Here is an 18,593-nt window from a genome sequence, read left to right as displayed (position 1 = left end):
TTAATAAAAATAATCAGTAAAAAATTTTTTAAAAACTATAGAAAATTGTGTAGCAGACAATAACAATTACAGAAGAAGAAATACAATATACTAACACGCATATGAAAGAAATGTTCACCTCTAATAATAATAGCAATGAGGGGCGCCTGGGTGGCTCAGTGGGTTAAGCCTCTGCCTTCGGTTCAGGTCATGGTCTCAGGGTCCTGGGTTTGAGCCCCACGCATAGGGCTCTTTGCTCAGTGGGGAGGCTGCTTCTTCTCTCTCTGCCTGCCTCTCTGCCTACTTGTGATCTCTGCCTATCAAATAAATAAATAAAATCTTTTTAAAAAGTAATAATGAAAATGAAAGTGACTCCAAATAAGTCTGAACCATAAAATCAACAAAGTTTAAAAAGCATGCAAAAATAGGATATGTGAATAGTCAGCCTTAAATAGCTCAGTAAATGAATACTAACTACAAAGTGAGTTGACAATATCCTTATAAAGCTTTCTGATATATCTTTTTGACTAAGCATTTTCCATTTTAAAAATCCATCGTTGGGGCACCTGGATGGCTCTGTTGGTTAAGCATCTGCTTTTGGCTTAGGTCACGACCCCCAGGTCCTGCAATCAAGTCCCATGTTGGGCTCTACTTCTCCCTCTTCTTCCTCCCCCTCCCTCTCCACTCATGCTCTGTCTCTGGCTTTCTTTCTCTCAAATAAATAAATAAAATATTTAAAAGAAAAAATAAAAGAATCCATCTTAAAGACAAAATCAGAAACTTGGTTATAGACTCTCATTTAAAACTTGGAGAGAAAAACAGAGACCAATGTCCATAAATGGGAAATTCCTATGTAAATTATGACTAATTCCTAGAATATTATTTATATTGTTTTACAGCTTGCTTTTTTCACTTAATAATGTCACATGAACATTTTTTCATACAAGTACATCACTTTTACTAACTATAGCTTTATTTTTTTTTAAGACTGCTGTGTACTATTTCACTATGTTGATGTATCATGATTTATTTAACCATTGCCAGTCATGGGCACCCAGATTATTTCCAGTGTTTGACTACTGCAGGGAAAAATGATACTCTAGGACTTCCATTGTTTCTAAGTTGATACACTGCAAAGAAATAATATTCATTAACTGACCACCCATTCAGTGGCACATTAAATACATTTTTTAATTTAATCTTCACAACAACCTTTTGTGAAATGGTTGTTTTACAGACGAGAAGATAGTGGTAGAAAAGTACTTGGAGAAATTAAGCAGTTTGCCCTAATCACAAAGCTGATAGGATCTATTTAGGTCTAGCCCCTCTTAAATAGCTTTAAGCTCCAGCCCGAGTCCTGGTAGCAATTCCTGACCCTTTCCTGCTTGTTCTATTGCTCATCCAGACCCGTCAACTGCTCTCATATATTTTGGAGAATACTTAGGTCTCATTTTCAAGTGGAATTCATTAAGAGATGTATGCAGGTCTTTCAATATCCTAAACTATTATACTACTCTCTGTGTATGGCCCATATGTACATTTTTTTTTTTTTTTGGAGCAAATCCATGAAATTTTCAAATAAGTTGTATTTCCCAAAAGATTAAGAACCTATCCTCTGGAGCGGCCTCTTGTGCTTGTGAGGTCGTTTTCTGGGGGTACCAAGTTGGGGCTGCCCTTTGCTTGATTGTGTTTTATGCTGAGATATCCCAGCCAGCAATAACAATTGAGAAACTGTCGACATAAAATTTTCCACTCTTGCCAATGGCCTTGATCACTGTTCATGCTATCGTGTTCCATGTTCCAATAAATGTCAACATCCCTCACTCTGCTTTGGGATTTCAGTGCCTCAGAAATTGTAAGCATCTGCTGGGGTGGTGAATGGTTAAGAAGGGGCCATGGGAGTTGACTACCGGTTCAACTGTTGAGACCAGAAGAAATCATGCTCCCCTTGAATTAGAAATAATCCCTTAGCTGTGGTTTTGCACCTGCAATGACTCCATGCCTGATTTGTGGGTCTTCTGGTGTCTGTTTCTTTGTCATTAACTATGAAGTCTTTGAAATCACGGAGGAAACAATTCTTTTGTTCTTAGTCATGCATTTCATTCAGCCAAGAACCTAAACGTCCACTCTTTTCGATACTTTGCCCTAACTTGTGATAATAAGTTTTGCAAGAAGGTGAGCATGAATTGAGGGAAAATCTCTTTTCCTCCAGTTTCTCCTTTCTCACTTCCACAGTAGTTCTATTATACCTTCGGCATTCTGTTTTATTACACTGCCCTTCTAGTTAGAAGCTTAAAGCTGCATTTTTTTCTTTGACATGTCTGTTTTATTGGGATATTTCCTTTTTTTCCACTGCGTACATTTTGCTTGGATGGTGAGTGGTTATCACTCATACTTAGCGTTAAGTACTGATACGCAAACAATAATGCTAATTTTTATATTTAATTTTCTCTTTCCTCCAGCTCACCTTTCTTGTGCTGTGCTTCATCTGTGAGTTCATACTCTTAACAACATGTGGTTATCTCTAGGGGTTGTTCTGTCATAGTGTGTATAAAATTAAAATCAGTTTTTCAGGTCAAGAGGAGGGCACAGCATTGAAGTTTTAGGAGTTTTAATTCATAAAACTCAAGCTCTGTTCTGTCATTTTAAAGATATTCCTCAAGGCCATTGATTTTAGCAGCAGTTTGTTGAGTAAATACTTAATTTATATGTGGTAGACTTTCAGTTCAGGTATACCAGGTGATTGCCCAGGGGAGAAAATGTTTAAAAGCTTCTTAGTATGTGGGTGTTTTAGGGCTATAATCAACCAAACATTCAGTAATTTGGGCAGTGAAACCAGAAAGTTGGCAAGACCTCAGCTTTACCTAATAAGTGTGCCTGTGCCACAGTTAAATAGGAACATTTACAAGAGGCCTCCAAGGAAAATCTAGGAGCCAGAAAAGTGGTGTAGGTAAGTGAGTGTCCTGTGCTCCAGTAATTCGAGTTTGCGTGGGGCTGGAGGGAACACTTGGAGACTTTGAAGAAACCGTATCTTTGCTTAAATATATTCTATTCAGTAGGGGTTGTTTGTTTGTTTTTCCTTAAATGTCCAGTAGGAAATATGCCTGAACTCCTTAAAAAGGCATATGGTAAAACTGAGAACCTTCACTAGGACTGTGGAGCTTTAAGGGATTAAGTCTGGATCATCTGCAGGAAGGATGTAGACATGTAATGGGGCGCCCTTTTGAGAGGAGCAATTTCAGTCCCGTGGCAGGTTCCCTCTGATTTTTTTTTTTAAAGACACCTTTATTCAGCGTCATGATCAGATTATTACATTTAGCAATCAACAGCATGGGTGCAAAAGAAAAAATCTACATTAAAACCCTTTGTTGAAATGCTTTACACTTTCCCACTGATGTTAACGTAGTCCGTGGGCCAGGAGACGGCATTGAGGCAATTAATACCTTTCCTGCTAATAGCAAATACTTAGGTGGTAGTTGCTTTGGAGAAACAAAACAGAGAGAAGTTTTGATAAAATACCACTAGAATCATTAGAATCTTTCTCTAAATTAAACAAACAAAAATTGTGTTTTTATTGGTAGAAATTATTTTTAATTTTAAACTTTGTTCATCTAGTCTTTTGCTCATAGGAAAAGAGAGTAGAATTTTTCTTTTTTTGGTATCTGCATAACATACAATGATGACTATATATTCATTTTAAAAAATAATAAAAATATTTTTCTTGGGACGCTTGGCTGGCTCAGTCGGTTTAGTGTCTGCCTTAGGCTCAGGTCATGATCCCAGGGTCCTGGGATTGAGTCCCACAAGGAGCTCCTTGCTCAATGGGGAGCCTGATTCTCCCTCTGCCTGCCACTCCCCCTGCTTGTGCTCTCTGTCTCTCTCTCTCCTTATTTGACAACTAAATTAAAAAAAAAAAAAACTTAAAAGAAATACTTTTCTCATCCATCCATGGACCTAACATATCACCATTATCCTGACACCCAAGGTCACCACTCCAAAGTTCAGTAAAGAACCCCCAGATTTTATTCATCTGCCAAAGACGGAAAAGCACCATAGTCAATTACTCTGGTAATTTTCAGCTAAAAATAGCGTTAGCTCTACATATGTTTCTAGTGCCCAAGATCCTGAAATATGTTAAAATTAACCTCAAAAGTTTCCAGAATTATTTTTGGCCCCACTATTCATTTCTTTAGCAAATATTTAATATTCAATTTGTTCATTCCACAGATGTTTACTGAGCATCTACCATATGCTAGTACTGGAGATACATGGTAAAGTGACCAGAAAAGTTCCTGCCCCAGGTTTCAGGTTTTGCTTTATGAGTTTCTGTAGCATATATCTGTTTCATTTGAATTTCTGGACAAACCCATCTGACAAAGTGATTCTTGATGAGACCATGATAGCAAGAAAGGATACCATCACCCAACTCTGTAATGATCCACGTAAGTGAGGGGAAAAAGTGGCAGTTTATCCCGGAAGCATCTAGTGTTGTCAGTCTTTTTACCACGGAGGTTGTCCAGAAGTCTGGCATATGGTCTGTACTTTCTAGTGTGTATAGTCTCAGGAATATTGATTTAGACCACTAACAATTAAAACTTATTTTAGAAGAATGAAGTTTGATTACCTTATGGACATACATAATCTGTAAGTTGAAACCAACAGCTAATAAAGTACTAATTAACTAATAACAAAACAATGGATATCAAATCCAGCTAACCTTTAGGACCACCTAGGGAAACATCTAAAAATATAGACTCCTGGGCCTCTCCACAGACCAATTCAGCTGGAATCGCTTGGGGTGGAGTGTAGGGCTCTGTTGGCCACTGTGAGGAGAGGGGAGGGGCAAATCCTTGACTGAACTGACAGAAATCCCTCCGAATCAAGACACTGTGGGTTGGACACTGGTAAAGAGCTCTTATGGTAAGTGTATGCATTCCAAAGCAGCACATTTTTCTGTTTCAACAATTGTGATTTTCAAAAGGACAAGTCTGGATTGGGGGCATCCTGTTGTACAGTGAGGAGTATTGTTGTATAAAGAGAAAATAACTACATCCTGCCAAGTCAATGCACAGTCTGCTCTGTACCTGCCTTCCAGATTCTGTGACACTCAGGATGGATCCAGGAAGGTTTAGTCCATAAAATGTCTTTTGTTTCACCAATTTCCTACATTTAATAGGAACCATGCATCTTTGACATCTTTTAATATGTTTTTTGCTTGCCTGTTTGCTTGTTTATTATCAGCCATTTATCAAACATCTATATTCAAGCAGATTTTATTAGACATTAAACAAAATAACAAAAAGGAGACTGTATTATGGAATTTCATATTTTCATAGTGATTTTCTTTTGCACACCAATGAAGGTTAGGCAATAGAACAATAACTTCACCTCCTTTCAAAATGGCTTAATCATTTTCATACTCAGAAATTCTAAGTCATGACACAAATGGTACAGATTCTCATTGAGCTATGTAGAATGGGGGAAAACCTACTAGATTTGGTTTCCACCCTTGAAATTCAATTTTCTCTCAGAATTTCTTTGCTATTACATTCCTTCTTACACCTTGATCCCAACCCTGGTTGCACATTAGAACCATCTGAGAGCTTCTGAAAAGTACAGTTGCCTAGGCCTTCCACCTGGAACAATTAAGTTAGAATCTTTGGGGATGAGTTTAGGCATTGTATATTCTACAGCTTCCTGGGTGATTCTGATGTCCGGCCCATGTTCACAGCTCCTCTCTAAACAAAACGGGGTCCTCTCTCCATGCAGACCCATGCTTGGTGCTTCCTCACCTATGTATGTGACGTTCCCTCCTACCAGAGCACCCCTCTACTCCAATCCTCATGTCCTCACCATACCCGCCTTCAAGATCCAGTTCAGATGCTATCTCTTTTGTTAACCCATTTTATTTTATTCGTTTTTTTTTAAAGATTTTAATTTATTTATTTGTCAGAGAGAGGGAGCAGAAACATGGAGAGCTACAGGCAGAGGCAGAGGGAGAAGCAGGTTCCATGCTGAGTAAGGAGCCCGATGTAGGACTTGATCCTAGGACCCTGGGATCATGACCTGAGCCGAAGGCAGACGCTTAACCCACTGAGCCACCCAGACGTCCTTTGTTAGCCCACTTCTGAATGCGGCAGGTCCAGAGTAAACTGTATCCTCTCTCAATCCTTTAGAACTTTTTCTGTCCTCTCAGCTCACGAGCTAGTTTGCCATTTCTGGGCATATTGTATTTTTCCATCCACACTTCAATTAACGTGTAAGCATTTTAAGGGCAAGAAAACCACCTTTCTGATTCATTTTTATATCTCATAGTGCCCAGTAGTTACTCAATAAATGCCAGATTCAGAAAAAGGGGATGGAAGGAAGACTGAAGAGACAACAGACTTACACAGGTTCATTCAGCTCACCTTTTTCTCTGTACTCCTCCTGGATTAGCTCATACTCTCTCTTTCTCTTTCCTGAAGGTTGGGGTGAAGTAAGACCTCTCAGAATTTTTTTCCACATAAATATGCATTCTCTTAGTTCTGTCTTTGCCTAAATGATCAGGCAGTTGCAACATTTAAAACATCAACACAGAAACTTGCTACCTGCAGTAGGACTTCTATCTAGTTCTAGTCCTCTTGGTCTTTACCTTGATTATTGTTATGCTAGCATCTTCTCTAGTTTGTCCTCCCTAGTCTGTCCTAATTTAGTCCCTCTCATTCTCTTAAAACATAACTTTTGGGGTGCTTGGGTGGTTCAGTCAGTTGAGCATCTGATTCTTGATTTCAGCTCAGGTCATGATCTCAGGGGTGTGAGACTGAGCCCCATGTGGGGCTCCAAGCTCAGACCAGAGTCTGTTTGGGATTCTATCTCTCCCTCTCCCTCTGCCCCTCTCCCCACAGCCCAACATGTGTACACACTCTTCCATTTTCTCTCTCAAATAAATAAATAAATAACATCTACCAAAAAAAAAAAAACCAAAAAAAAAATTAAAAAAATACCACATAACTTTCATCTTGTTCTTTCCCTGCACAAGAGCTTTGTGTGACCCCATTTCCTCCCAAGTCTCATTCACGATCCTCAACAGTCCTACATTCAAGCCTTTCCATGACCTCTTCATGCTTAGCTCCTCTCAGTGCTGTGCTCTCACCGTTCCCTCTCCACTGGCCCCTACCCCAGATCAAATACCATCTCTCCTCCCACTGAATTCCCAATGCGCTTCTCTTTTTTGCAATATATCACTTTCTGCTTTGTACTGCAGTTATATTTTTTACATGCCTATTTCCCTAAAAGTACTCTAAGCTAAATAAAGGGCAAGGCTTGAACTCTTGCTCCTCGTTAGATCTCCTACGGTGTCTCATAACATTTACACTGAAGCTCCACTGCTAGACTTCACCGATAATGAACTATGTGACGTTGAGTAAGTCATTAAACGTGTTTGAGACAATTTACTCATAAACCAAAAACATTTTTTAAAGGACTTATTTATTTATTTTAGAGCAAGAAAGCACGAGTGGGAGGTGCAGAGGGAGAGCGCGTCTCAAGCAAAATCCACGCTCAGCATGGAGCCCCATGCGGGTCTCGATCCGACGACCTGGAGACCAGACTCAGAGACCCCGATCTGAACTGCAACCAAGAGTTAGATGTTTAACTGACTGTGTTGCCCAGGTGCCCCTCAACAACATGTTCTAATTCAACAGTCTTAATCTCAGCTGGTTTAAATTATATATTTCTGGGTTCGTACAACACTTGCAAGTATATACCAAAATTAAGATTTCTGCATAACCTTTAAAAAGCTAAAATTATGGCTTCACTAGCTGCTTTCACTGATAAACTCTTGTACTCCTTTCCGGACTTATTGGGATCAATATAGAATGAAGTGGCTATTCCCATTCTGGCTATCATTATATACCAAGTATCAGTGACATAATCTGCTTCTCAATTTTTAATTAGTGAGTATTATTTTTGTGTGTTTGGAGGGAATCGTTCATTCAATCATTTACTCCATGATACTTATTAAGCATCCATTAACCAGGCTTTTTTTCCTGGTGATGCATTATCGCATTTAGTGAACAGAAGCAGGGAGGGGAGACAAGCTGGTGCCATTAAGGAAGATTTTTCCTATGTTTGACTGTTCTATACAATCTGTCCCTCCAATTAGTAGATCATGAAGGTTTTAGACCACCCATATTATTTTAAGACTCAAGGAAACTCTCCCATGGTTAATGCTTCTTAAAAGCAAAATTCCATTTTTTTTTCATTTGTCCAGATAATGCAGGGAGTGAGTGCAAAGTCCTTCCACTCAATCCTTCTAAGATAATACACTGGAAACATTTCGGTGGGTGTGAATCACTCAGACAAGCATTCTTCACTCAAAAATAGAAACCAGCTTTATTTGTTCCAGATGTTATACAGCTGCAGGGAAGTTAAAGCCAGTGGTCCTGTTTTCAATGCAACCAAACTCTTATTGCATTTGGAATTTCTTAACCAATGAACTCATATTACTCGTTCTAAGATCTGCACAATTTTCTTTTTTCCACTGTTACCATTCACAAACAACTATGTTTCATGGGAACCACATTAACTCATTTCAGAGTTAATGAGTCCACATCTGTGTTATACAGAGGAAAGACATCCTGTTTATCACAGTTTCCACCTTTCATTTATCTTGACCTTTTTAAATTTTAAGTGTAAAATATTTCTTTTTTTTTTAATGGTTTTACTTATTTATTTGAGAAAGAGAAACTGCACAAGTGGGAAGGGGAGCAGGAGAAAGAGAGAAGCAGGCTGCCTGTTGAGGATCTGGATCTGGATCTCCTAGGATCTGGAGATCATGACATGAGCCCAAGGCAGATGTCCAACTGACTGAACTACCTGGGCAACCAGTGTAAAATATTTCAAAGGGATTATTTGAAGGAAAAGACAAGAAGAGTTGAGTTTTGTTGTTTTAACAGTATTTTGGAGCATATTATGGTGTTATAAGTTATGGTATTGATTTTATTTATTTTTTTAACTTAATTTAATTTTATTTTTTTCAGTGTTCCCAAATTCATTGTTTATGCACCACACCCAGTTCTCCATGCAACATGTGCCCTCCACAATACCCACCACCAGGCTCACCCAACCCCCACCTCCTTCCCCTCCAAAATCCTCAGTTTGTTTCTCAGAGTCCACAGTCTCTCACGGTTTGTCTCCCCCTCCGATTTCCCCCAACTCCCTTCTCCTCTCCATCTCCCTATGTCCTCCATGTTATTCCTTATGCACCACAAGTAAGTGAAACCATATGATAATTCACTCTCTCTGCTTGACTTATTTCACTCAACATAATATCTTCCAATTACGTCTATGTTGATACAAAAGTTGGGTATATTCATCCTTTCTGATGGAGGCATCATACTCCATTGTTTATATGGGCCATATCTTCTTTATCCATTTGTCTGTTGAAAGGCATCTTGGTTCTTTCCACAGTTTGGCAACCATGGCCATTGCTGGGTCATGGGGACAATGAAAATTGGGGAACAGATGGTCCTTCTTTTCACTACATCTGTATCTTTCCTTTGCTCTTCAGAAGCTTTTGATCTTGATGAAGTCCCCAAAATTCATTTTCGCTTTTGCTTCCTTTGCCTTTGGAGACATATCTTGAAAGAACTTGCTGTGGCCAATGTCAAAGAGGTTACTGGCTATGTTCTCCTCTAGGATTTTGATAGATTCCTGCCTCATGTTGAGGCCTTTTATCCATTTTGAGTTTATCTTTGCGTGTGGTGTAAGAGAAATGGTTGAGTTTCATTCTTCTATACATAGCATTCCAATTTTCCTAGCATCATTTAAAAGAGACTGTCTTTTTTTCACTGTATATTTTTTCCTGCTTTGTCTAAGATTATTTGACCATAGAGTTGAGGGTCCATATCTAGGCTGTCTACTGTGTTCCATTGGTCTACGTGTCTGTTTTTGTGTCAGTATTGGGTGTTCATTTTAGGAAGAATTTCAAATAAAATTATTAATAATAACATTAAGTTTAAAAATGTAACTTATCATTGTGCATTTGTAATTTTAACAACTCGACAGCTTGTTTTTGATTATTCTGTAGGTCTGTAAGAGATGCTATGTGGTGCATGAAGGATAAAAGGATCATAGCTCTTAGAAGAAGGTAAGTTAAGGTATTATGTAGATGAACGTGCTAATTTCATATCTAGTCCATAAAAATTAAAATATATGTGTTATATTTTGTTTGAGGTCAAATGTTTGAGAACACTGTTTGAAAAGAGTGCCAGATCTCTTGAGATTATTGTCCTTTTAAGGAGAAGCTTTTCTCCATTTGTGGTTCATAGATAAGCTGAAATAGAACCACACTGGCTGTTTGTGAAAATATGTATGCCTGGGACAAGTTGAGTCAGAATCTCTGAGAACTGGGGCTGTAGAGGGGACTTTAGAGATCAGGAAACAGCAGCAACACTCACATCTTCCATTTGTGAATGTGAAAACTCTGAGAAGTTATGTGGATTTCACCAGGCCAGGCAGCCAGTTAATTATAAAGTAAGGCATAGAATTTTGTTTATTGGTGTTGAAACCAGCATTTTTTTTCTAGTAGGTCAGCTATAAGATTTATCTTTGAAAAGATAAAATTAAAAGAAAAATTAAATATAAGTATCTAAATTTTATCAGGTGTCCCATCAATGGTTCTTTTATAAATAATTCCTTTAAATATTTTTTCCTCTCATCACTAATTAACTGGACCCTATTCTTCCTCCAGGATTTGGAAATACCTTTCCTTCAGATTCATCACAAATCTTTTGAATTATAATGAAATTATAATCAAAATATCTCTCACCCCCTACGGACACCTGGGTGGCTCAGTTCGTTAAGCATCTGCCTTCAGCTCAGGTCATGATCCAAGGCTCCTGGGACTGAGTCCCACACTGGGCTCCCTGCACAATGGGGGGTCTGCTTCTGTCCCTCCCCTGCTCCTTCTCTCTCTCATTCACTCTCCCTCTCCCTCTCATTCAAATAAATAAATAAAGTCTAAACAACAACAGTTTTTATTCAATAATGATTCCACAAAGGCTGTAAAAACTATAATTCATGACATACATTCTTGAAATATGTATATGCCATTAGTTAAAATAAAGCCATAAAGTAGTTTAAGTGTGGATCATCAAAACTGATCCAAAAATTTATTTTGTACCTCCTAAGGAAGCCATTAATACTTTTATGTCTTTAACCCTCTAAGAGTAAAAGTCTCTGTGAATATAATTTATTAAGTTTCCTGTACTTTGCCTCAGTTTTGACATGCATTTGTGAGAAGCAAAGAGCCACCACTAGAGAGAAGTTGCACTAATATTTATCAATTCATAATAATTATGGCTATAATTATTTTCAGGTTCAACCCTTCATTTTACTAATGAGAAACCCTTAGACCAATTAAAGGGTAGTGTTCTTTTTTCTTAATTTTATTTATTTAAGTAATCTCTACAACCCCACGTGCAGCTTGAACTCACGATCCCAAGATCAAGAGTTGTATGCTCCTCCTACTGAGCCAGCCAGGTGCCCCAAGAGTAGTGCTCTTTTGAAGGAGATAACATTGTGTCAGAAACTGCTAGTTTCTACTCACACATCTTTTCTCCCCTCTCCAGAACTTCTGATTTCAGCTAGGTTTATGACCACCTGAATAAAGATTATATTTCCCAGTCATCCGTGTAGATAGATGTTGCCCTGTGACTAAGCTCTTGCCATGGAATATAAGTGAACCTTCGAGTGGTAGCTTTTGGGTAACTTCCTTAAAAGGCACTGGAGCAGAGGTGTCCTTCGCACTGTCTGAACTCCCTCCGTGAATTCTGTTTGAAATGTGGTTGTTTTGACTGGAGATCTGTTTTGGTCCAAGAGGATGAGGGCCCTTTTGGTCTAGATGACTGTGGAGCAGCCATTCAAACTTTGGACTGGCAATTGAGACTCATACATGAGAAAGAAGCTTCTGTTCTGTTAAGTCACTGTGTTGGAGTCATATCTGATTGCAGACAACAATCCATTTCTTACTACAGAATTTCTTTTTTCATTCTTTGAGCATGTAATTTTGCGCAATTTTTATGAGCAAGAGATTTTACTAATTGGATATGAAACAAAATAATTTTATTTTTTTTTTATTGTAAATTTCTAAAAAGTTTTGGGAAAGTTTTTAGAACGAGACTCCCATTTTCCTTTTGTCCATCCTTATCTCTCTCCCAGGCATATCCACTGGGAAGGAATACTCTTCTTGGCTTGGATTTTAGACTGATGCTGTCATATGAGTATGTTTTCCAAAATCAAAAAAAAAAAAATGCCTAAGCAACTCAAGAACATATGACTTTAAATCAAGTTTTAACCTTCTCTTCCAAACATACAAGTCATGATTAAAAGTCATGATGCAAACACAGTCATTAAAAATATGTAAGATGTAAATATTTGTCCTTGAACAAATACAAAATATCATGGGACATGTCTTTAAAATATTTAAATAAAATGTATTTTCTAAGTTACCACTTAGAAATACACAAAGGGTAATACTGTTTTCGCTGTTAGTTATATATAAAAAGGGATTAGAATTCTGGGAATATTTCTGAGGTGAGAGTCTCCCTTCCATAAATAGTTTGTCTTCCCCTTTAGAGCAAAAAGTACTGGACATCCCCAGGATCAGAGCACAAAAATGCACTGCCCGATGGCTGCTTGATCTAACTTCGCTGGTAGACTTGGAGAAACATTCTTACTTGTCAGTTCTATTTAAATCCCCCCCAAACTCTTCCTTACTGATTTCTGATAATAGATTAAGTTTGGAGTTTTTTCTTAAGGAATAATGAATACCTTATGTTTCAATATAGTCTTTTATTTCTAGGTTTAAATTACTGAAGAGTGTCAAATATTTAATAGATTTTTTTAATAGTGGAAAAAATACAATAAAATTCAGAGAAATATACAAATGTAAAAGAGGTCTTACCTTTGGATCCACATTAAGAATTTTTCTGTCTCTTTTGTATTTGAAAAGTAAGCCTTCTGGGTTGTCAGCCATCACTTGATAATTGGGAGTTGAATTCCAAACAGCAATATGACTATCCCAGTTGTAAAAGCTAGAAAAATAAATATTTATTAAAAATTAATATGTATGATACAATAAATTAACAAATATATTTCAGAAAATATTTAGGACAGTTCAGTTTTCCGATAAATGAATTGGATCATAGTCTGTATAACCATGTAAGACACATGTGTGATTAAAATTCTTGCAGAAGAGATTAGACTAGGTTATTCTCAAATTATTTAAATACATATGTATGACTATTTTGCATAACTTCCTGGTTTGGACACTTTAGGAACTAGGACTTAGTCCAGTATTACACTCCCCAGGAAGTTAAGAAGAAAACTAGTGCAATTTGAAGCTGTTTCTTCCCGCTCAGATTCAGCTTATTAGGAGCCTGTTTCCTGGAAGGAAAGGCCAGTTAAGTCACCTCTTTTCATTCAAAACAAATTATTTCATTTCTTTCAGGCTTTATTTTTAATCATATGTTTCCCAGGGAATGAGGAAACTATGGGAGTGTGAGAGGTTACCATAGGCCGGGCATGATGTGGTACATTCTAGCCCTAAACCCACAGGAAGTTGCACTCCCTTCACAGACCAGCAAGTAGGCTAGGGGAGGTCGACTGGCATGGAGGAGGCCCTGCACCTAGCATGTGACAGGGCTGATATTTCAACCCAGATCTGTGCATTTCAAAGCACAGGTATGTATGTTCTTTCTGCTGTTCAACATTGCCTGCATTTTACAGCCCCCCTTTTTTGGTTGATCTATGGAAACTTTCTATTTTTTCCATGTCTTGCTTTATACTTACTTGTCAAAAATTAATATAATAACTGTAATATGAGTTGTAAGAATACTCAATATATTAATTTCACATATCTTATTCCTATTAGCACATTTCTAATATTATGTTAATATGTTCAAGTAGTAACATGTTTCTAATATGTCTATTATCCTATTTCTGGGTTGTTTTGCCCTTTATTATTCCCTTACTCATTTTCAAAGAGTAGATTTCATTGATCAAACTCACTTTGAATTCTAGTATTTTCTGAGGCACCAATTTCTGTGTCATTACCTGAAAATGTAATGTTTACGCTCATATTTTTCAATACTTAGAAAAGGCTCATTATATTAATCATATATTTATATCATTGGGGCATATTAATGAGAAATATTTTCTCTCTTCCCCTACTGTTTGTTTTATGGCCAAGACATAGGAATATCTGCCCTTTCTGATGCACAGAGTTAGAAAAAGTGGTTTTCTAATCATCTTTGTCTGTTGAGTATGTCCTCCCCAAGAGAGCAAGAATGAATATTCGATTGGTGAATAGTGGAAAGGAGCTGAGCATTTCATGCCTTTCTAGGTCCTCACTTCAGTAGCCTTCAAAAGTGAAGTTTATCATGGCAGCCTCTACCCCCACTAGGTAAGGTAGCAGTGGTGAAGTTATTAGTAGTCAATCTGACTGTGCACCCAAGCTATATTCTCAAATTCACTTTAATCCATGAAAAAAGATAATCTGACCTCCATTTTACTGGCTACTTGGTTAAAAGACTGCTAAGTTGGCATAGAGGACAATGGGTGTGATTCTAACCTTTTATCTCTCTCTCTAAATAATTATTTATGAGATATATAGCTATAGATAATCCCAGCAAAATGTCTGAGTCCTAGCTTAGCTGTGCTTGGAGTGGCATGATTTATATCACACATTCTTATCTTGTTGCTCAGACCTCAAATTAAAAGTCTTACTAAACTGAGGGTTGCTGGGGGGAGGGGGGTTGGAAGAAGGGGGGTGGGGTTATGGACATTGGGGAGGGTATGTGCTTTGGTGAGTGCTGTGAAGTGTGTAAACCTGGCGATTCACAGAACTGTACCACTGGGGATAAAAATATATGTTTATAAAAAATAAAAAATTAAAAAAAAGTCTTACTAAAGTCTAGGCAGGAAAAAATACATATATACACACACTCTATAAAAAAAGTTAATTTGTATAGCATGTGGTACTTTTGATGAGCAATTTAGGTTGTTTTTCAATACTTTCATTCTTCTAGGATGAAGGATGGGAAACAGTTTCATTTTGCATGTCAATTCCAAGAGCTGATAAGTATTAGTATTTAGTAAGGAAAATTGGCAATAATTATTACCCATGTGCTGGGTACTGTACTGAGCCTAATGGATATATTGTCTCATTTAGTCCTATCACCAGTCCCACGAAATACGTACAAAATGATCAGATTTTATACATGCAGAGCCCAGGTGGTCGTCACATGTGCTGGTAAGTGAGGGAGGGGCGGGTTTGACGTTATGCGGAGAGATGTCAACAGATGGTAGCCTAGGATTGTTCTCCGGTTTCTGGTGCGGATCCTTCAGTGCACAGAATTACTTACCAGGATATAAAATATATAAGGAAGGAGTTGGGGGGAAGCGGGAGGTTCAGTTTTGGGCATGTTGAATTTGAAATCCCCCTGAAGCATCTGACTTCTATTGAATTTTTAGTGTCTATCAGTGTCCTTCGCTAGTTCATCTTCTGTTTCACCTTCTCGAGGCCTTGAGCTCCTTGGCGCACCGTCCTCCTAACGTACAACAACGAGTTTCCTTACTTCTTTACTTACCATGATCCACAAGATACTTGTCAATCGTCACAGCTTTACCATTCAACGGACCCTATTTATATTGAAAAGTACCAGTTTCAAAATTGATTCAAATGTCTACCTTCTCCATTACTCCCCACGGTCTCTGAAAACTCTTGCTGAAACAACGGTACCCCTGATCCAATTCTGAATTCCAAATTTCTAACCTCGGTTGGATTTCAGGCACTACAGAGCAATTTTTTACATGTTTCTAGTTACCTTCTCTGTCATTTATTATACGGCTCCGGCCTCCCATTCCTCCACTTTCCTCCTTAGTCTCAAAAGATGACTTTAACCTCTTACTTTATTAGGAAAATAAAGGACACTAAATGGAAACTAATGATCAATATCGTGTTCCATGAGTAGCAAATCTGTTTATATTGACAATGTCCTCTAGATCCTTCTATTCAACTCAGAGGAATTAGGTGTCCCTCTTCCTTTCCGAAACAAAAAATCATATCCATATATGTTCTGAATTTCATCCCTGTGGCCTCTTTAACTACTTCAATAATCATCTAAACATTTTCTGATATAATCAAATTCATTTCACCATAAAATTTTCCCCAGGACTAATAAATCCATATCAATGTTCCCAACCAAACAAAGAAGAGAAAAGAAAAGAAGGGAGAACGGAAGGGAGGGAAGAGGGAAAGGAGGAAAGAAAGAAAAGAAAGAGAAGGAAAGAGGAAAAGAAAGGAAGAAAGAAGAAAAGAAGTAGAAAGAAGAGGAGCAGGAAAGAGAAAGGGAAGAGGAGAAAGAGATCTCCAAACCTCCTCCATACCAGGTTTGCTCCAGGCTGTCGCATTTTTCTCCTAAAACATTAAAATTAACCCCCTTCTCGATGCCTGTTTGCCCCACACCCTGGCTCCACTCCGTTCCCTCACCTCAGCTCATGGTCCACATCGCCTGCTCAGTTCTAGTAACTGAGATAAACCACAGACTCCTCAGTCTCGATATCCCAACAAGTACTTGTTCCTTGCTGTATCTCCATATCGGTAAGCAACACTCAATACATGTTTATTGGTTAAATACATGATCTTGACCCATCTCTACTAATAGGATTTATAACCCAATTAATATTTTCAGTTACTACAGAATTAAAGAAGATGCAAGAGAAATTATTTTAAGAGGAAATAAAGATAATTGATCTAAATCCTGATGCAATGATTTCAATTTTCTCTTACGTGAAGTTCAGAAGTTGAACTATATATTCCAAAGGCTCTTTACAATGCTAGTATTCCATGATTTAAAAGCCTCTTTTGATTCGGTGAGTTTTAACACATTATTCGATTTATGTCTCAGTGTTCACAACTTGGAAATACAGAAAAGTTTAAACATACTGTATTTATAACAGATAGAAGAACTTGTGAGGTAATTTATGTGAAATCCTTGAAGCTTTTGCATTAAAAGAACAGTTTTCCATTTACTCTGTATGATAAACATCCTGGACATTTTAGTGTATAGGTATGAGGGTAGTTCTACACAACTTATACAAATAAATTGTAGTAATAAAATGAAATCTGCAGAAACTGTGTTCATTAAGTGATAAGGGGACCTCATGTATGTTTTTGGAAACAATTACAAGTTTGTCATTTATTTTCCATGACAATTGTTGATACCAGAGAAAACATTCTAACGACATCACAGGGCAACAGAGCTTTGGACCACCAGGGGGAGTAAATTTCAAAGCCATTGTCCAGAATACCCTGTTTGGCCTAGTTTTGCTCACTACTTTCCTTCAAATGGAATGGAAGGGACATACTAAGGGAAATTATGAAAGCACAAAATTTAAAATTTAAAGATTTAAAAAATGCACATAAAATACATTAAAGGCAAGTTAAGACCTTAGGGCGGATACAGAATAAACAAAATGGGGGCCTGGGTGGTTCAGTGGGTTAAAGCCTCTGCCTCCGGCTCAGGTCATGATCTCAGGATCCTGGGATCGAGCCCCACATCGGGCTCTCTGCTTAGCGGGGAACCTGCTTCCTCCTCTCTCTCTGCCTGTCTCTCTGCCTACTTGTGATCTCTCTCTCTCTGTCAAATAAATAAATAAAATCTTAAAAAAAAAAAAGAAAAGAATTCATTAGAATAAACAAAATGATTGTTTAGTCACCGGTACGTAAAACAGAGAGAAAAAATGGAAATCACCCCACAGAAACATGGAATTTGACATCACAGACAACACATCACTGGAACCGAAGCTATTATCGTCTCAGGGATTTTCCCCATGAATACAATCAACAATTTATAGTAATTAGGAAGAACTTCTGTTTCAATCTCCGTTAATAATACAATCTTTTTAAGTTTTATGCAGTAGGACCAGTAGGCTTTTATAGCACTTAAGATTTGCATATGGTTCTAAAACTAAAGCACATTCTCTTTGAGATAAAAAGAAAGAAGGTGCATTTATAAGATATAATTTGTTGGACAAAGACATACTCATATTTAAAGGAAATCTGTAAAAAACAGAGATAAAACTAAAGTCCTACAGAACTAGTTTTGTTAAAAGATTTGAAAAATGAAAAAATCAGGAGATTTCATATCAATCATAGGGACACTTAAATGTTAAACTTTATTGTCTCCTTTTTTTAATCTCTGTGTAGAGAGCCTATAAGTAAGATGACCTTATAATTTTGCTGTCCAAACTGGGATCCTCTTGGCAAAGATAGGGTTGCTCCTAATAATTATGCCAAGACAACAAGAGTGAGCTCAGGTGATGCTGGAGAAGCCGAGATGGAGACATGCGGTCGATAACCACAAATCCAAACATTTAAACAGTCAGTTTTAGAGTTGATTTATGCAGTGTTTATTTAAAATGCTTCCAAAGTTTTGCCATAGATTTGCCAAAGATACGATAAAGATGTTTAAACAATGCTAAAGCATGTTTTCTTATGGTTGATTTTTTAAAAAATTTTATTGCTGTGGAAAAATTATATTATATGAAATTGCAATTGTGGTATA

At 37.5% G+C, this 18,593-nt stretch overlaps 1 protein-coding gene across 2 annotated transcripts in view; it reads right to left on the bottom strand.

Annotated features, from left to right (window-relative positions):
• The window catches only part of CFAP299 (cilia and flagella associated protein 299), a 615,785-nt gene that overhangs the window by 10,442 nt on the left and 586,750 nt on the right, over nt 1–18,593 (bottom strand). The window contains exons 5-6 of one of the 2 annotated variants that reach the window (XM_032334706.1): nt 12,929–13,058; nt 6,084–6,516 (exon numbers count right to left, since the gene is read on the bottom strand). In XM_032334706.1, the coding sequence (XP_032190597.1) occupies nt 6,367–6,516; nt 12,929–13,058 (280 nt within the window). In that variant the 3' untranslated portion in view covers nt 6,084–6,366. Of the gene's footprint in view, nt 1–6,083; nt 6,517–12,928; nt 13,059–18,593 lie in introns of those variants that run through there. The other variant, XM_032334707.1, reaches the window with a different exon arrangement.

This window comes from Mustela erminea, chromosome 2 (assembly GCF_009829155.1).
Source record: "Mustela erminea isolate mMusErm1 chromosome 2, mMusErm1.Pri, whole genome shotgun sequence".
NCBI classification, from domain to species: Eukaryota; Metazoa; Chordata; class Mammalia; order Carnivora; family Mustelidae; genus Mustela; species Mustela erminea.
The sequence above is the reverse complement of the archived record's forward strand: the minus strand, read 5'-3'. Positions and strand labels throughout refer to the sequence as shown.